This window comes from Panthera pardus, unplaced genomic scaffold (genome assembly GCF_024362965.1).
Source record: "Panthera pardus isolate Hobbes unplaced genomic scaffold, ASM2436296v1 HiC_scaffold_1, whole genome shotgun sequence".
Classification (NCBI taxonomy): Eukaryota; Metazoa; Chordata; class Mammalia; order Carnivora; family Felidae; genus Panthera; species Panthera pardus.
This window is the reverse complement of record NW_026526654.1, coordinates 21317174-21335000: the sequence shown is the minus strand read 5'-3', so window position 1 is coordinate 21335000 and position 17827 is coordinate 21317174. Positions and strand designations below refer to the sequence as shown.

Sequence of the window (17827 nt, the reverse complement as noted above, 5' to 3'; positions counted from 1 at the left end):
AATGAAATGACCACCAGAACACTAAGAAACTGTATTCTAGTTCTAGTCCACTCGTTCACTAGTTATGTAAATGTGAGCAAGCCGCGTAGCCTCTCTGGACTCCACTTTCATTTCTGAGTAAAAATGTTGAATAAGATGATGGCTAAAGTCTCTCTGCACAACAAGGTTTATCTCGCCGTTCTCTATGGGAGCTTTAAGGCTTCTGGGGGTAAGGAACACTCCTGCAAATCGTGTGATTTGAGCTGATGCCCTATGGGGGATGGGACAACTTTTTAACTCCATCTTACCTGTCACCGTTCCTATTTTTTCACATCACAAGAGCCAGAACCTGTGGCGTGTGGAGTATACTTAACTGTACCCAAGAGAATTTGCTTTACTTTGTGCCCAAACCATGATGTTTCCCAACAAAAACATCAGTACCAGGTGCTGTAAGCCACCACCAACAGTAATGCATTCTACTTCTGAATTTCCTCTGGAGTCCTTCAACAAAGGCAAGGCCTGTGATCTCAGACACCACCGCAGAGCAACGGATTCTTAATGTAGATACAATCCCTGGTGCCTTTTTGAAAGACGCTTGTTGTCTCACACTGACTATGAGACAAGATGAGAAATGAACACGGCACGGACGACTGCTAGGAGGTCTGTATAATCAGAGGACAACCAGGGATGCAGACACATTAAAAGAAAAAAAAATCAACAACGAGCCAAAAGAGACTCAAAGCATCCTGATGTTGCCACTAATATCCAGGGGATATATTCTTCACTAGAGAAACCATTTAATGGGAAAGAAGCGACACCTTTAGATGTAAAAATAACCTAAAAGCTTACAGTCTACCTTACATACATTGACAGCTGTGATGATGCTGATTAAAAGCAAACTCAGCTCCTTCCCCCATTCCTTCCGTGGCCTACGATGCATTAAACAGAGGGGATGCCTAACAAATGGTATTTGAAGGAATTACCAAGTAAAACCTAGGCAGAAAGAAAACGTGGCTTGGGAAGGGCAGGGCTTTGCCCTAGAGTCAGGGAATAACAAATATCTGGAAGTATCATAATGATAAAAGCAAATTTTTATGGACAACAGCCAACATTTCTATGCTATTATCCTAAGTGCACATTTAAATCTTATACCACGATAGGAGGTGGGTCCTAGTATTTTCCTTGTTTAAAAGAGGAGACACTAAGGCACAAGGAATTAATACTTTGCCTAAGACCTCAACACATTCAATAGAAGCCTGACTTCTAACTGAGGCTGTCTGGCCTTCAACTATTAGAAAAGAAAAAAAGGGGGCACCTGCATGGCTTAGTTGGTTAAAAGCATCGGCCTTCAGCTCAGGTCACGATCTCACAGTCTGTAAGTTCGAGCTCCCACGTCGGGCTCTGTGCTGATAGCTCAGAGCCTGGAGCCTGCTTCGGATTGTGTGTCTCTCCCTCTCTCTGCCCCTCCCCCCACTCGCACTCTCTGTCTCTCTCTCAAAATAAAGACATAAAAAAAGTAAAAAAAAAAAAAAAAAGAAAGAAAGAAAGAAAAGAAAAGAAAAGAAAAGAAAAGAAAAGAAAAGAAAAGAAAAGAAAAGAGGCAAAGAATATGAGCATGCAAGTCAGAGAAGAAGAAACCCAAATATATGATAGTAGGAAAATCTCACCACTAAGCAGCAAAACACAAATTAAAGCAGGGAAATACCATCTTCACTCCTCTGGTGAGGACACAGAGAAATGGAAATGTCAGTTGTTCCAACTTTTTGGGGAAGCAACCTGGCAATATTTAAAGCATTAAAAACACAATAACCTCTGACCCAGAGGTCCCACTTTGGGGAACATCCCTAGAACACAAGTATTTTGTAAAGAAGTCACGTTGTTTACTGTGCACAGATTGTAGAGACTAAAAAAAGGAAAATAACCCAAAATGTTCATGAATATGGAGATGTTAAATAAAGTGCATAATATCCATATCTGTAATACCACGCAGCTATGAAAAATGAGTAAACTAGACCCTCTACGGCCCCAGAGGGACATCTACAAGATACTTTTAAGTCATGGAACAAGTTTCAGAGTCATGTATATATATCACGAACATATTTTTTAAAAAACTACAAACGCTATATATGTGTGTATGTTTCCACGAGCAATCGGTTTGACGCCAGGGGAATTACAACAGGTTAGTAACACTAGTGCTCTCTGGGTGTCGGGGTGGAGGATGAAGGGGAAAGATTAACTCTATATAACTTTGGATATTTTCACTTATTATAGCAAACACACTTATTTTTACTTAAGTTTCAGTAAAGACGATAAAATAAATTCCTGTAATGAATACTTTCACAGTCTAAGGACCCACAAAACATAGCTGTAAAAAAAAATTATCCCACAGCCTATGCCACCCAGCACTTCTCAAAGTGACAGAAACCAGCCCTCCTCTTAAAATAACCTGTGGTTGGTCCATACCGTGGAGGTAGGAAGAACTGGACTGGCTTTTCCCCGGACCCTGCTGTTGCTGTCCTGCTCACAACCCGTCTAATACTTTGGGTTCAGCAGAAAGGAAAACATGAAGAAAATGGACAATGACAGAGCCGTAATCTGTAAAAACTGGTACTTGCTTAGAAGTCAAGAGAATGATTCGTCTAAAACAAAGGCTGTTCCCCTCACTCCTGTGAGCCCTACCTTTAACCACTAAAGACACATCCTGACAATGCTTTCTTCCTCACCTAAGATGCAATTATGGACCAAACATTCAAAGGGTTTCCAGAAGGACTGCCACAGGCTTCGAGCATACTCTGTGTCTTAAGTTCATCTCTGAGCAAGCAAAACAATTAAATGCCAGAGACCGTGGCCAACAGCATCTTATTTTGAGGATGAGTTATCAGAAAAAACATTGTGCTGGCTGTTGGCTTAAACAGAATAGGTTGGAACAAGAAGACTTAGCAAATTCCTTTGAGGCCAGAACGTATATTTCTTAATTTAAAGAGCTGTCATGATTTGTTTCCACTACTTGCAAGGTATCTAATGCCCCGGGACCACTATCTCGTCCTCTGTGTCACAAACCAATAATAAAGCACAGAGAATAAGGAGGCTCAAGAGATGGAATGCTGGAATGCCTGCTGACCTCATAAACAAAACCCCAGCCACCTCCGTTGTATCATAACACAATGACATAGTTTTCTGGATTAGGATACAGGGAAGGAAGCATCTATTACAGACTTGGTTTAAAAAAGTCAGAAAAGGTATCTGTGAAACTGTTTGGGTTCCAACAAATACTGCTAAGCCTGGCCGACTGACCCTTACTCAACCTCAGTGAGACTATAAAGTTTGAGACACAGTAATTCATCTTGTGTTCAACACAAGGTTTACCTAGAAAGATTAAGTTCACTCGCTAAAAAGTTATAAAGTAACTGAATGTGAGCAATTTTGGATTAACATGAAACAATGCTTTTCTTTCAGAACCACTTGGGGAGACCAAATTAAGGTGAGTTGCTGTTCTCTGAGTACCAAAGAAACCTACAAAAATAGAAAAGCTGTGAAGGAAAATATAGGGTGGGAGCATGAGGGTTTTCTCCATACTGTCTTTACGCAAGGAGGTGACATATATGTACCAATGACACCTAGGATAAACATAACCAGTGAAAAACATTATTAAATGAATCATACTCGGGTTTACAACCTGACTGCCTTACCCCTTGACTTTGTAGAAAAGAAACCAATTGACTAACTTTAACTACAGTTTGTGTAGTTAATAAAAATGTTTATAAGACCATGTGCTCTAATACTATAAGTGCTGTTAAATTTACAACAAACACGTATTTGGTTCCATATTAGACAACAGGAGGAAAAGAAGAGATTTTAGGGTAGATACAGTGTGTCTTCAATAAGAAAACAACAAAGACGTTCAGAACTAAATGTACAAGCAGTCTAAGGGCCGAGAATGTACAACATATTCTGAAAACCTAGGCCCATACCACCCTTGTCATATGTCAAGGGCCCCCCTCCATTATATTCCAAAATGAGACATCAGTTATTTTTGTACCGAAACAACTTCCTGTCACTCATATCCTGTTTGTTATGTCTCAGTCACAGTGGAAGACAAAAGCCGGGGCAACAGGATGAATGCAGCAGAAAGAGGAGCTGACCAGAGAGGAGCCTGCCATTAAATCACACAGTCAGTACCTCCTGCCTGACTCCACCGTTCGTCTTTTCTCTGCAACTTATTTACCTGTGGCCTGACCTCCCGCTGGACCCTTCCTTACACCTCCATCCCTGGTATTGACTTCTTGGCCTCTTCATCCCTGATTAAACTCTCCTCTCCCAAGTGGCTATGCACACAGTCTCTTTCTCCTTCACCCCGACCCCCCCACCTCTACTTCAACTGCAGATTACACAACTATGGAATCCATTCCTCTCAAGATCAAGAGGACCAGCAGTCAGTCAACTCCCTGCTTCCTTAACAGGTACAAATGGTCCCCACCTGGACACAGTGGAGAAGGTTATAAACTAAGCTAAGACCACATTGGTGCTTGGAGCCCTGGACTGTGAAGGGCTGAGAGTCCCGCATAGTCAGGCCTGGGCTCACCCACCCCGCAACACCACACAAGCATCACAAATGTGCCAGCAGCACGCTGACTGCATGGCAATACATCTTCATTCTTCTTTTTTTTCCCTTTGAAAAATTACTTGCTGCCCTTTTTCTATCTTCTTAAATAAAAATATTTTTAAAACACTTAAGAGCTGGGGTCGGGGGCAGAAATAACAACAGCGAAGCCCCTTATAATGCTTTCTTTTTCAGGCTTTGACCATGACCACAGTAAGAAATACATTTATATCACAACCCAATACATATACACATACTACATTGGGCTGCCTGGGTGGCTCAACTGGTAGAGCATGAGACTCAGGGTAGTGAGTTCGAGCCACATGTTGGACACAGAGATTACCTAATAAAAAAGTTTTTAAATAATATCTGTCATTATTAAGGGTAGTGTATTTAATATTCTCTATTCAGTTCTATTCCATTTATATTTTTAAAATGTCTGGGTCATATAATGTTAAGTTAAAGAAGCCTCACGTAAAAAGCGCATACTGTATGATTCCACTGATAAGAAGGTCTGGAACAGTCACAACTAATCTACAGTGACAGACATAAAAACAGCAGGCATATCAGCTGGGAGGGGAGGACAGGATAGTCTGCTGAAGTGCTAGAAGCGTTCTATGCATTGATCTGCATGGTGGTTATAAAGGTGTCCAAATGTGAAATCCACTGAGCTATCCAACTAGTGTTCCATATAAGTTCTACTTCAATTAAATTAATTAATTAATTAATTAATCAAGCAAAGCAAAATAAAAAGAAATGGGGGGTTTAAACTAATTAATCTGATTTAACCAACCAAAACTGCTTCAACTAACCTGTTACAAGTTTGTTACCTGTTACAGTTTGAAAATAGCTCTAAATATCTTTGTGTGTGTGTGCGTTAACTCTCTTATATATGTTATCTCATATAACTAAACTAAGGAAAGTTTAAAAACTTTCCTAGGGAGCGCCTGGGTAGCTCAGTCAGTTGGGAATCCAGCTCCTGACTTCGGCTCAGGTCATGATCTCATCGTTCATGAGTTCGAGACCCGCGCTAGGCTCCACACTGACAGTGCAGAGGCTGCTTGGAATTCATTCTCTCTCTCCCTCTCTCTCTCCCTCTCCCTCTCCCTCTTTGCTCTTCCCCTGCTTGTGAGCTCTTTCTCTCAAAATAAATAAACTTAAAAAAATAAAGTAAATAAAAGTTTTCCTAGGTCTTAGGATTGAGAAATATTGAATTATTATGCTGGCCAGCTACAGGTAGTCAGTGAGAGAAGAAAGGAGGGCACAACTCCTGAATGTCTTCACAGGGAGGAAAAAAATACAGATTTCTAATTAATCAACATTAGGCTCAAACAATATGAGTCTTCTCCTAGGTGTCCACGGTGTTCACCCAGTAAGTGTAGAAAGTTACTTTCCAAGTTCTGGATTGCATTGCATATATTATCTGCTTCAATAAATAAAATGGGTTTAAACATTCTGCTTTGAGAAATTACGAGCCCCCCAAATATCCAGAAACAAAAAAAGTGAATCTCAATGCAAAATACGATGCATAGAAGTTCATAGCACAAAAACACATACACACAAGCCAAAAGCCGTCCCAGCTTAGTAGGCGGTTACAATGGTGACACTAAAATTAGCTTTAATAGGCAGGTGCTAAAAAGATACTGTGGTAACAGTCAAGTCTTGAAGAAAAACAATACTCTCAAGTCCTAGCCAGGGAGGGAGATTTTATATTTTAGAACAGCCATGTTGTCTCAAAGTAAAGGTCAATGCTGAATGCCAGTCTATTTATAATCGTATATGGATAAACCATGTTTTCTATTACAGTGTTTAAGATGTGGGTGTGTAGGGTCTCTATTACACTGTATTCGCAGAGAAGAAGAAGAAAAAGGCAATAACAGAGCAAGAATGGAAATGGCTGGAGAAGACAAAGATATTTCTCTCATTTAAAAGAGAATCATTCATAGATGCACACAAGGAGACAAGTACAAGGATATTCATTGTAGCATTGTTTGTAATGGAAAAAAAATTGGAAATAACAGAACAGCTAAAATAAAATGCTTACATGGTGCAATCAAAGGGATGAACTAGATCTATATACCAGCTTGGACAGATCTCAAAATCAAAGTTGAATTAAGAAAGAAAAGTACAGAATAATATGTTAGCATTTATATGACATTTAAAAAAATTTTTTTAATGTTTCTTTTAATTTAATTTTTGAGTAAGAGACAGAGTACGAGCAGGGGAGGGGCAGAAAGAGAGGGAGACACAGAATCTGAAGCAGGCTCCAGTGAGCACAGCGCCTGACGCGGGGGCTCGAACTCACAGACCGCGAGATCGTGACCTGAGCCAAAGTTGGGCGCTTAAACGACTGAGCCACCCAGGCGCCCCACATTTTTAAACATATGAAAGGAACACAACCATGTAGATCATTATGATAGATACACTGGGAAAGATATAGAGATAAAATGGAAGTAATCCCAGGAAACTCGTAACAGTGTCTGTCACCGCTTGAGGCTGTGGAGGAGGAAGGGAATGGAGTAAGGATGGTGTTTAAAAAGAACTTTAACTATAGTTGATGTTTTATTTCTTTAAAAAATATGGAAGCTAAAAGGACCACAGAGTAACAGGGTTGAATCTGGGTCATGGGAATGAGGTCGGCTGTTTTGATCTTTGTGATTTTCAGTAACTTTAAGGTTTCTCAAAATTATTAAAGACTAGTGTAACTTTTTTTTTTTCATTCAGAGTGACCCAGAGGCAATTTACAAAACTCAGGCAACCCCTGTTTGGTTTAGCAGTAGGACTGTCACAGACCACCCTCTTTGGAAGTGTGTCTATTAACGTGAATAGGGAGAGCGTATGTGTGAACATAGTAGGTACCATGTTAACGTGGGAAACTTTACCTGTGCGTTTTGGTTATTTCAATACTCGTAATCTGGTAGTAAACATTATGGAAGGGCAGGGACACAGAATAATAAAAAAAATAATCTGTAAGGCACTTTCCAGAAAACAAGACTAAAATCTGACTCAGGTGAGTATTTTACCTCCCCTCACATTTCGGACAGAAAATAGAGAGCAGTAACCACAATGTCTTTTTTAACGATTTACTACAATGTAATTGTTACTCATTTCAATAGATTCCATCCTGGACAAGCTAGGAAATGAGAAATATTTCAGTATCATTCTATGAAGGGCAGAAGACTGAAGATGATTATTACCTTGGCAAGTTCAGGCAGGTAGCTATCTAAACCGGAACCAGAACCTTCCAATTTGCTTTGTTCATCATCTAAAATGGCAAAACAGATGACCTGAGTTACTTGTAATTGAACGTATTTTATTTAAAGCAGGAGGTCAAAGGCCTCTTATATTCACCCTTGAATGCAGTGGTTTCCAACTCTAAATGCCCATTAAAAACACCTCAGAGCGTTTAAAAAAAAAATACTTACACCCAGGGTTGAGAACCAAATATTTAATAATTGATACAGCATGGACACTGTCTAAAAAGAACTGATATTAGTTATGAACACCAGTCTGCATGGCCACATCCATCAGACCCACTAAAATGCCTGCCCAGGTCCCACCCCAGGCCAACTAAATAAGAAAGAGAATTTTTTAAAAAGTTTCACAGAATTTCTAAGGTACAGCCAGGGTTGAGATTCACCGGGCTAAGAGCTTGAAACAAAACATGAATTGTCAAGAACATAGCCAGATTCTTCCCACCAATGAGGCTTCTGCCCATCTTAACTTTGTCTTAAAAAATCTAAAGGATAGGATTAATGACAGTATAACCACAGTATTTTAAGTGCTGATTTTGTGCCAGGTACTCGAGACACATAATCTTATTTAATCTTCCCATCGACCAGCAAGTTCTGTTTTATTCTTACTTCACAGATGGGAATACCGAGGCTCAGAATATGTAAGTAGCTTGCCCAAGGTCTCACAGCTGAGAAATGATATTGCGAAGACTTGAACTCAGTCTTCCTTTCTGCCCCGAAGCTGTGGCTCTTCCCATTTAAGGTTTCCTGATAAAAATGTTGTCAGGGTAGTAAATTCTAATGTGACGAAATCTTTGCTCACAAGCTCTCTGTGAAGAGCTCACATCTGCCCCATTGCTCGCGTACCTGGCGATACACAGGCTCCCTATGCCCTGAAGTATGCATGTCCCTGGAGAAAGCGAGGTCTGCTTACCCTCATGAGAGTCTCCGTTTCGCTTTTCTTGCATTGCAGCCTCAAAGTTGAGCTGGAGAATCTTGTTGAGAGTTGTGATCCATTCTTCCATTTCGACTTCGCTGTCTGCAGCCAAAAGGTAGCTACTTTTGTCCTGCATCTTGAGCTCAAAAGCAAAACGTCTAACTTTGTTGTTCTGAAATGGAAAAGGAGTACAGAGACACATTTTAAGAGAACTGGAATGGCCTTAAAATTTTTCCTCTTTATTATTTGCTGACTGATGCTATCTCATTGGCATTTGGGGCCAAGCTATTTAAAAATGCACGCCCCTGGGGCACCTGGGTGGCTCAGTCGGTTGAGCACCTGACTTTGACTCAGGTCATGATCTTGTGGTTCGTGAGTTCGAGCCCCGCCATCAGGCTCTGCAGAATCGAGCCCCGTGTCAGGCTCTGCAGAGCCTGCTTAGAATACTCTCTCTCTCTGCCCCCCCACCCCTCCCCCCTCAAAACAAATAAATAAACTTAAAAAAAAATGCAAGTCCCTCCCCCACAAACCCTCATCACTCTCTACCTTCCCTGCTTTATTTTCTCCATAATTTTATTTTCCCATCTGACACATCATGGATTTCACTTGTTGTCTGTCTCCTCAAATGGAATGAGAGCTCCTTAGGGTAGATATTACTTTTGTTCAATGCTACATCCAGATTTCTAGAACACTGCCTGGTACACAATAAGCTCTGGAAAAAAAATTTACTGAATGAATGAAATTTCACTGAAAATTTTCAACTCCTCCAGCTCCTTTTTTTCTTTTGATGAAGTAGTGCATGGTATCCCATTTTATAAAGCAAACATTATCTCTCAGTGTGTTTGACCTCCTCATCTGGAACTTTCCCATCATTTGTGAGTCCCCAGAGGTATTTGGACACCAAGTCTACAGCCTTCCCTCATGCCTCTAGTTTTTACACCTGTCAAAGAGTGTCCAGCTCCAAGTACAAAGACAGTAGTCACATGCATTAAATGATGGAGGATGAAAGTGCCCTAGACCAGGGTTTCTCAGCCTTGGCACTGCTGATGCTTAAGGCTGGTAAGTGTTGTGGGAGTCGGCCTGTGCACTGCAAGATGTTTAGCAGCATTGCTGGCCTTACCCACTAGATGCAGGGAACATAACCCCAGTTGTGAAGATTAAAACACATCTCCAGACAGTACCAAACCTCCCTTGGTGAGCACAATCGCCTCCAGGGAACAGCACTAGAAAGAAGTTCGGCTCTAAGGACCACAGCCCAAGATTCCTTGCATGTACAGGCTGAGGGCAACCTGTAGGGGGCAGAGTAGCCCTCACCCACTAGCAGCTGGCTGGCTAGCCGCAGTCCCTGAGAGGCTCCTCAGTGTAGGTGGCAGGGACGCCCTGACCCTCCCCAAGGTGGCTGTGTTCTTGGCAGCGTGCTTCTCAGAAACACGCAGGCCACACAAGCTAAGTACATACTGCCTGCTGCGGGCGCCTCACTTCACGTCAGGGCCAGAATCAGACAGGAGTCAAAAGGCTAGGTACGAAATATGTTTTCTGTCCCAGTCACAACTGTGAAAATAAGTTAAAAGTGGGGGAGACATCAGGCCTTGGTTCTAAGTTATTCCTCTTTCTCAGCCTGATCTTCCTCATCTGGAAATAAACGTAATCAACTTCAAGGTTCTAAAATGCTTTTAGGCCTTAAGATTCTACACTGGATAACTTGCAGGTTTATTTAAAATTATCAGTTTATGCATTTCTTTGAACCCATAGCATTAATCAACTACTTTTTTTTTCCACAATGTCCAAAAACAATTCAAAAACAAACAAACCACAGTGTTGGTGCTTAGCTTCCAAACAGATGTGGATAAAAACAAATTATTTAACTTTTTGAAGCCTTGGATACAATTCATTAAATGTTAAACACCATCAGCCACATCTGATGAAGAAAGAATATGAAGGAAGAGAATATGAAGAATATGAAGGAAGAGATGTCCCTTAAAGTCAGGACCTAAGGTCACGGAGAACACTGCACAGGCTGACCGACAGCCCGGGGATGCCGGACGCACAAATCACCTACACGCTGTGCTGAAGACAGGCGACAAAACTCTTAATAGTTTTGCTTTAAACTTTTCTTTAAAAGAAATGCCTGAAGATTTAACTAGAAAGTAACTTGAAAGGTCTCCTACCTCAAGAATACAAATGAAACCCCTACTTGGAAATCCCACACAAGAAGTTAATTCACTGTCATTGACCGTTTCTGGTCCTGCCTACTTTACACTGTGAAGAAACATACTTTGATGTATTGAGAGACAGAGAGACACAGAGCATGAGCAGGGGAGGGGCTGAGAGAGACAGAGAGACACAGAATCTGAAACAGGCTCCAGGCTCCAAGCTGTCAGCACAGAGCCCGACGCGGGTCTCTAACTCACAAACTGCAAGATCATGACCTGAGCCAATGTCGGACACTTAACTGACTGAGCCACCCAGGCATCCCTGGGGCTGTTTTTAAATTGGTTTCCGGTAATCAAAAATACCAAGATTTAAGTAAAATTTTGTATTTCTGGATTTTTTTGCTAAAAACAAGACAAAAACAGATCATCTGGCCCCCTTGAACTGGTAGCTCCGCCCAGCATCAGCCACAGTGGGGAGGTGGCTGGCGGCCCCACGAGACGGGACCATTCGTGCTCCAGTTTGTCACAGAATGTGATGCATTCCCTCTTGCTTTCCATGCAGGCCTGTTCTTTTACTTAATTTTCCTGCTCGGCTCCTGCAGGTGTCTGAGTTTGGACCCCTAATTTCCACTGCTGGCTTGATGGAGGAGCAGGGTCTGGACTCGCTCTCCCATCACAACCACTAGAAAACTGAACAGAAGAGATGAAACAGCTATTTGCGGATATTTGACCACAGGTAGGGCAGGACCATGACCCCTGCTGGACGGGACATAGATGAGCTGCACCCTAGCAGCCCTTAAGCTTTCTGCTGGAGGCGGTGACTGGGTTGTGGCCCGGGAAGGGGAGCCCGACAGAGCCCTGCAGTCCCCCTAAGTTAAAGAGACTGAGCAGAGCTCCAGAAGACCACGGTGGCTATATTACACAGGACACAGTTTCCAGAATGAGAGCTCTTCCAGAGTTCTCAGCACGTAAGACAAAACAGATCCAAATCTAGTAGTAAAAATTCTGAGTCATGCATTCATGACGTGTCCATGTTCTGTTTGTAGGTTCTGCCTTAACAAACAGTTTACCAAAAAAAAAAAAAAAAAACCCACATCAAAATGAAGACAAAATAACCCAAACTGCAAGTCACTAGAGATAAAGAGAAGATTAAGAAGAGCAGGGACATCAGACCTCCAAAACAACAACATAATGGGGTGTCTTCAAATTCGAAGGTAAATTTCACCTTGGATTTCTATATACACCCAAAGTATCCATCAAGTTTGAATGCAAAACCAAAAATATTGGCAGATAAGCTAACTCTCAAGAAATTAACAACTTCGACATTCTTTCTCAGGAAGCTACTTGGAGGATGTGCTCCTCCAAAATAAGAAAGTGGAACAAGAAAGAAGACATGGGATCTCGGAAACAGGGAATCCGACGCAGGAAGGAAGGCAAAGAGTTTCCAGAATGATGGCTATCCAGAGGCTGAGACAGCAATTCACCTAGATTAGAGCAGGAAGGAGGGCTGCAGGAACTAAAATCCTACCTTCCATAATGTCCAGAAGTGATGAATAAAAAGCAGCGGACGTGCCTTTTCCAGCATTATGGAGGCACATCCCAGAAAGAAGAGTGAAAACAGCTGAAAACGATCACGTCAGGGGAGTGGGGAGTGGGTGAGGTGGAAGACACTCGGGCAACAAGGTGCAGGGTTGCCTTTCTGCACTGCTTGACGGTTTAAACCAGATGAATGAATTACTTGGGATGAAAATGCAATGTAATTTTCAACATGTGAGTACATAAACAAGTACACACCTGAAGGTCAGGCCGGAGAGCTGTGTCTCTAACCTCAGTCACACTGGCCCCACAAAACGACCTTTCTGATTAGAACTGAGCTTCGGGCCAATGTCATCAGCCAACACTGAGTCATTTTAGGAAGAATTCTCTGATAATGGTGACTGCATCTATTGTGAGGAGTTGTCAGGGAGATTGTTCATTAACCACACAGTGCCCTCTGTCTCAGGGCCCCCATGAGAAATGCCTGAATGATCTTCATTCTGAGATTACTCGGGCAGCTTCTGGCTAACTGGATTGAACGGGTCTCCAAGCTAGGAAGCACAGAGCCCAGTTTGTCACCCACCCACAGCAGGTGTTAGGTCTCTTGAACACCTATGCTTCTTTCTTAGCTTAATTCCTGTTCATCTCCTCCCTACCTTGACTCCTTGTTCACCTCTCCTGCCTTCAAACACACTTTAAATCTGTGCTATCCTGTGTTTTATGTTTCCTTGTAAGTTACTGCCTTAGACCTTTCTGGAAAGTGGCAGGGGGGTGGGGAGATGGACGGACAGATGGGGAATCTGGCAACTTGCTTTCAGAGACAATTCTGTTAAGGTTTGGAAGGTCCTACACCAAAACAGCAGCTTTCGGTCCTACACCGAAACTGGTAACAGCAGCTCCCTGGGAAAGGGAGAGATAGGGATCAACAGGGACCTCCAGTTTGTAATGGTCTGATTTTTTTTATAATGTGAGTACAGTTGTGCATTATGTATGATTAAAATTAATTTTTAAGTGTATTTATTTATTTTGAGAGAGAAAGAGAACCAGTAGGAGAGGGGCACAGAGAGACAGGGAAACAGAGGATCCTAAGCAGGCTCTGTGCTGACAGCAGTGAGCCCGATGAGGGGCTTGAACTCACTGAACCATTAGGTCATGACCTAAAAATAAGGGGCACCTGAGTGGCTCAGTTGGTTGAGTCTGACTCTTGATTTTGCCTCAGGTCATAATCCCACAGTCATGGGATTGAGCCCTGAGTCGGGTTCCATGCTGAGCATGGAGCCTGCTTAAGATTCTCTCTCCCTCTCCCTCTCTCCCTCTCCCCCCACCTCTCTCTCTCTGTCTCTCTCTCTCTCTCTCCCCCTCTCAACTGCTCGCTCTTGCTCTCTCTCAAAAAAAAAAAAAGAATAATAGTAATTTTTAAGAATAACTCTACAACTGCAATAGCACTAACAAAAATATTCAATACTGGCTGAATTCTTACCATGTGCCAGCACTGTTCCAAGCTCTTTTTTCATATATTAATTAATCCTCTCAATAACCATATTCAATACAATTATCCCAATTTAACAAATGAGGAAACTGAGGCACAGAGAGGATCAGTGTCTCCAAAGCTACACAGCTGGTAGTGGTAGAGCAGGGATTTGAACTCAGTCTGGATCTGAAACCCAGTCTCTTGACTAATCCTGTTATTGGTACTATGAGAGAAATGATAAAACTCATCACGGAGATGCTAAGAACTGTTCTGAATATTTCCAAATGAATTCATCCAGTCCCCTCAATTTACTCTACTAAGGAAACATGATCATTACCCACATTTTGCACATGAAGAAACTTTTGGTAATAGCCTGGCCAAGGTCACACAGCTATAAAGTGGTTGAGCCTTAAACACTGGAGCTCAGCCCCATGGTGCTCAGCCGACTACAATAGAAGTCTGCCTGTTTCACACGTATCTGATGAAAAACGAGCCTTAACTTACCTGACAGCTATTCTACCTCCTCCCCAGATACTGCCATTCTTGGAAGTATTTGCTTAAATCTGCAAATTCACAGATGGTACTTTTACAGATCAGAAAACTTGATGATAGAACTCTACTCATATTTACCTGAACCACACCCATACAGGAATCCAGAAATATCGATCCTTTCGGTTCCTTGGAGATCTTTTCATCTTTATAAAAATTCAAATTGTAGGATCCGTCACCAAGTTGAATCAGGTGGAAAAACCGTCTTTTAAATGACTGGGAGAAAAATACATACACAGCACTTGTTTCAAAACGAAAAGAGTCACAGTCGCTATCAATCACTCACAGCTACACACGTGTTTTTACACAGTACACAAGTGTAAAAACCGTCTCTATTCTCTCTAAAACCAATCTAATCCTGGCCAACGCCCCAGGTAAGGGTAAGTTAAGACTCTCCATCACGTCTAATAATTTCAGTGTGTTTAAATTCTGAGGAGGTGGTTCACTTAACATTCATGGGTCATTTTTTCTTACCCACAGCATTTGATATTTTTACATAACCACCTAAAAGCAGTGCAATGAGCTCCAATTTGGGATGCAGCACAGAAGGATGGAAACTTTCTCAAATCCCCAGGGTTTCTTGCTCACGCAGAATAGGAACTTTTCTCTGCCTCGTGACACTGAACGATTTTCCAGCCTCAGGATTATGACAGTCCGCATTTCCCTGGATTTCCTTTTTCTCTCCCCGTCCACCCTTCCTCCCTTCCTCCCTTCCATTATGGCTCTTCTCTTCAGTATTCATGCTGCTCTTCCTCTGCTCCTACCTCTTTCCTAAATGGCTTTTTATACTAGTTTTGCTCTTCTCTTTCCAACCCCCTTCCAATCAAACCATTTTCCTTCCAGTCCTCCATCTTTGCTCTTGTTCACCTTGCCACAGTAGACCTCCCAAAAGTGCTTAGACTTAGCCCTTGGGTGATGTGCTTGCAGGTGCCACGATCGCTTTTGTCGTGGGTACAGAGAAGAAAGCCTGCGTCGGCAACTGTGCCTTCGCACCAGCCCAATGATGAAGATCTCGTCACGCTGGTGGTCGGGCATGAAGCAGGGGAAGTGGGTGAGAGCAGGACGGTACCAATGGAGGTTGATCACCAGGGAGGCATCTTATTGACCAGACAATGTCACTTTTGTCAGGAAGAACAACATGCCCATTCATTTTGAGCATGATTCCCAAGACCTATAGCAAAAAGAGTTTCATGAGAGGGGAGTGCAGGGTGATGGACTGCCTTACCCTCATGGTTACGCTTATTGCACTGTTCATGTTGCCTTTGTACAGCCACCCATGCTTGGTGATCCCACCCTTCTGAGAGCCGAGGGAGGCAGCATCCTAGGAGAGAAGGAAAACCACAATTGATCTCCAGTCACTACTAATCTTATCTGCTGTGACTCTGGTCAAAAGGAAAATCATTCAACTGGTGCCGGCTTGCCCCATCGTGCCCCATTACTGGAGTTACCATCTGCCACAAGTCACTTTAGAGCCGGCTCAGCAGGAAAAGAGAGGGAGAAGCATCAATCCCTGAAAGCTCTAGTCCATTAAAAGGCAAAGCTAGTTCCAGTCCAAATTTTTTATTTTTGAGTATTTAATGAGCCACAGAAAGTACATACCATACTTGACCACTCAGGTTGTAAGGTCCTGCTGGGTTTCATGAAAAATATTTTCAAATTACACTCCCCTATAATTGGAGGACAAAAGCAAATTCCTGGAAAACTTCCCAGAGGCTCAGTTCAGGGGAAGGTGAACGAATAAAAGAAGGAAATGTGAGGCAACAGAGAAAGGAGGGATGAGAGAAAAGGATTGGGCAATGGAAAAGAATGAAAGAGAGAGAGGAGAGGGGGAGAGTTAGGAAAGAGAAGGGACGTGGCTAGAAAAATGCATGCTTCTGCATGTTCCAGCTCCAGCTGTGGGCTCTGGTGCAGGGAGGCGGGCATGGGGTTGCCAGTTGCTGCTGAAAATATGTCAGGCAAACACTCATACATGTAACAGACAGATGACAGGTGTGTATGTACACACACACACACACACACACACACACACAATCTGGCAGGCTACGGCTGGCCCTGGCCCTGTGGGTCCCTGCCCCTCTAAGGCAGTACCTGATGGACGTTCAGTAGGTACAGGAGGACGAGAGGGCCACTCACCATCATGTTACCCAACTCACATCCCATAAGACCAATCTCCAATTATGATCTTTATTTTTGTAATCAAAGAGACAACTGCAGAAAGACCCATCTTCTGTTTTGTTTTAGACCATCTCAATGTAATGTTGGTGGTTTTACTGTTCTTATTATTCGTAAGAACAGAAATAACTCATCTGTCTAGGATTTGACAGTTTTCAGTGTGCCCTTCGCATGCGTTATTTCCATTGGTCCTACTCTTACTACTAATCAGCACCAAGTGTTTTTACTATCTTGTTTCTCACTTTGGACGGTCACTTACTCTTCCAGAATTACTTTAAAAGTTGTTTCTAAAATAATTTCCCACCATGGGCATTGTTCACATTCTTGAATGGCTGGTGTTACAGCTTACCTGATGATTAAAAAAAAAAAAGGAACCTCTCCCCCTTAAACTCACAATGAGGCAGCCAATACTGAGCAGGGGAGATGAGAAACGCAGAGGACAGCTAGCCCTGACTTGTTATTAGGTCTCCCTTGCTCAGTGGCCAGTCACCTTAATGCCCAGCTCTCTCTATAGATTTCTTCAAGAGAAGGGGGAGTGCCCTTGTTTAAGAATAAAAGAAAGAAAAAAGCTTCTTGATACCATATGCATCACTCAAACCCATCATTGAAAGAAAGAGCCATTTAAAGTCTACTGGCGGTTCGTTTCAAGATAGTCTGCTGAAAAACAACCTAAACTTAAGGTCTAAGTAATCTTGGTGTCTCTTAACAATGTAGCCAAATCTTATCCAGGCCTTTGAAAACGATCTCGGAACAAATAAACAAGACAGGAAGAACTTGCAATGCTAAGCAGTCAAGTTGAAATGGAGATCTTATTTCAATCAATCCAGTAATACATCCAATAAAAATTCTTTCCCTGTTTCAAGAAACATTCCAATTCCCCTTTTGGCTTAAATGTTGGTAATTTTCCAACCGATCTTGTAAAGTCTGTAAACTAAACCAGTTTCCAGATCCGCAAGCGATAACCTTACCTCATCTTTATCAACTTCCTCATCGACTTCATAGACGTGAACTGGAAGTTTATCCAACTTGGCCACTTTGCTTTAAAAAGAAGAAAGAAACTTGTTTTATAATTACCTAATCCATGAAGAGATGCACTTCTTCCCCCATTAGAGGAATAGACATTTAACAAACTCAAAGCTGGTCCACTCGGCTGAAGAATAAAAATAATCGACACACTACTGCTTTGCAAAGTGGGTG

General features: G+C 42.2%; 1 protein-coding gene and 1 long non-coding RNA gene across 25 annotated transcripts in view; one reads left to right on the top strand and one right to left on the bottom strand.

Moving 5' to 3' along the window:
* Positions 1-17827, bottom strand: part of DOCK9 (dedicator of cytokinesis 9) — a 289055-nt gene that overhangs the window by 112457 nt on the left and 158771 nt on the right. For all 23 annotated transcript variants that reach the window (XR_008418584.1, XR_008418573.1, XM_053892064.1 and 20 more), the window contains exons 5-9: positions 17599-17668; positions 15684-15779; positions 14540-14674; positions 8747-8921; positions 7777-7844 (exon numbers count right to left, since the gene is read on the bottom strand). Coding sequence is in view for 21 of the 23 variants with exons in the window: in XM_053892064.1 (XP_053748039.1) it covers positions 7777-7844; positions 8747-8921; positions 14540-14674; positions 15684-15779; positions 17599-17668 (544 nt within the window). In the remaining 2 variants the exon portion in view is untranslated. The remainder of the gene's footprint in view (positions 1-7776; positions 7845-8746; positions 8922-14539; positions 14675-15683; positions 15780-17598; positions 17669-17827) is intronic.
* Positions 3130-4939, top strand: LOC109264126 (uncharacterized). Of its 2 annotated transcripts, none has more exons than XR_002078589.2 (4): positions 3130-3460; positions 4063-4150; positions 4364-4439; positions 4775-4939. It is a non-coding gene; the product is annotated as an uncharacterized LOC109264126 (long non-coding RNA). The 2 variants fall into 2 exon arrangements; XR_002078587.2 differs by having other exon boundaries at positions 3131-3460; positions 4063-4251.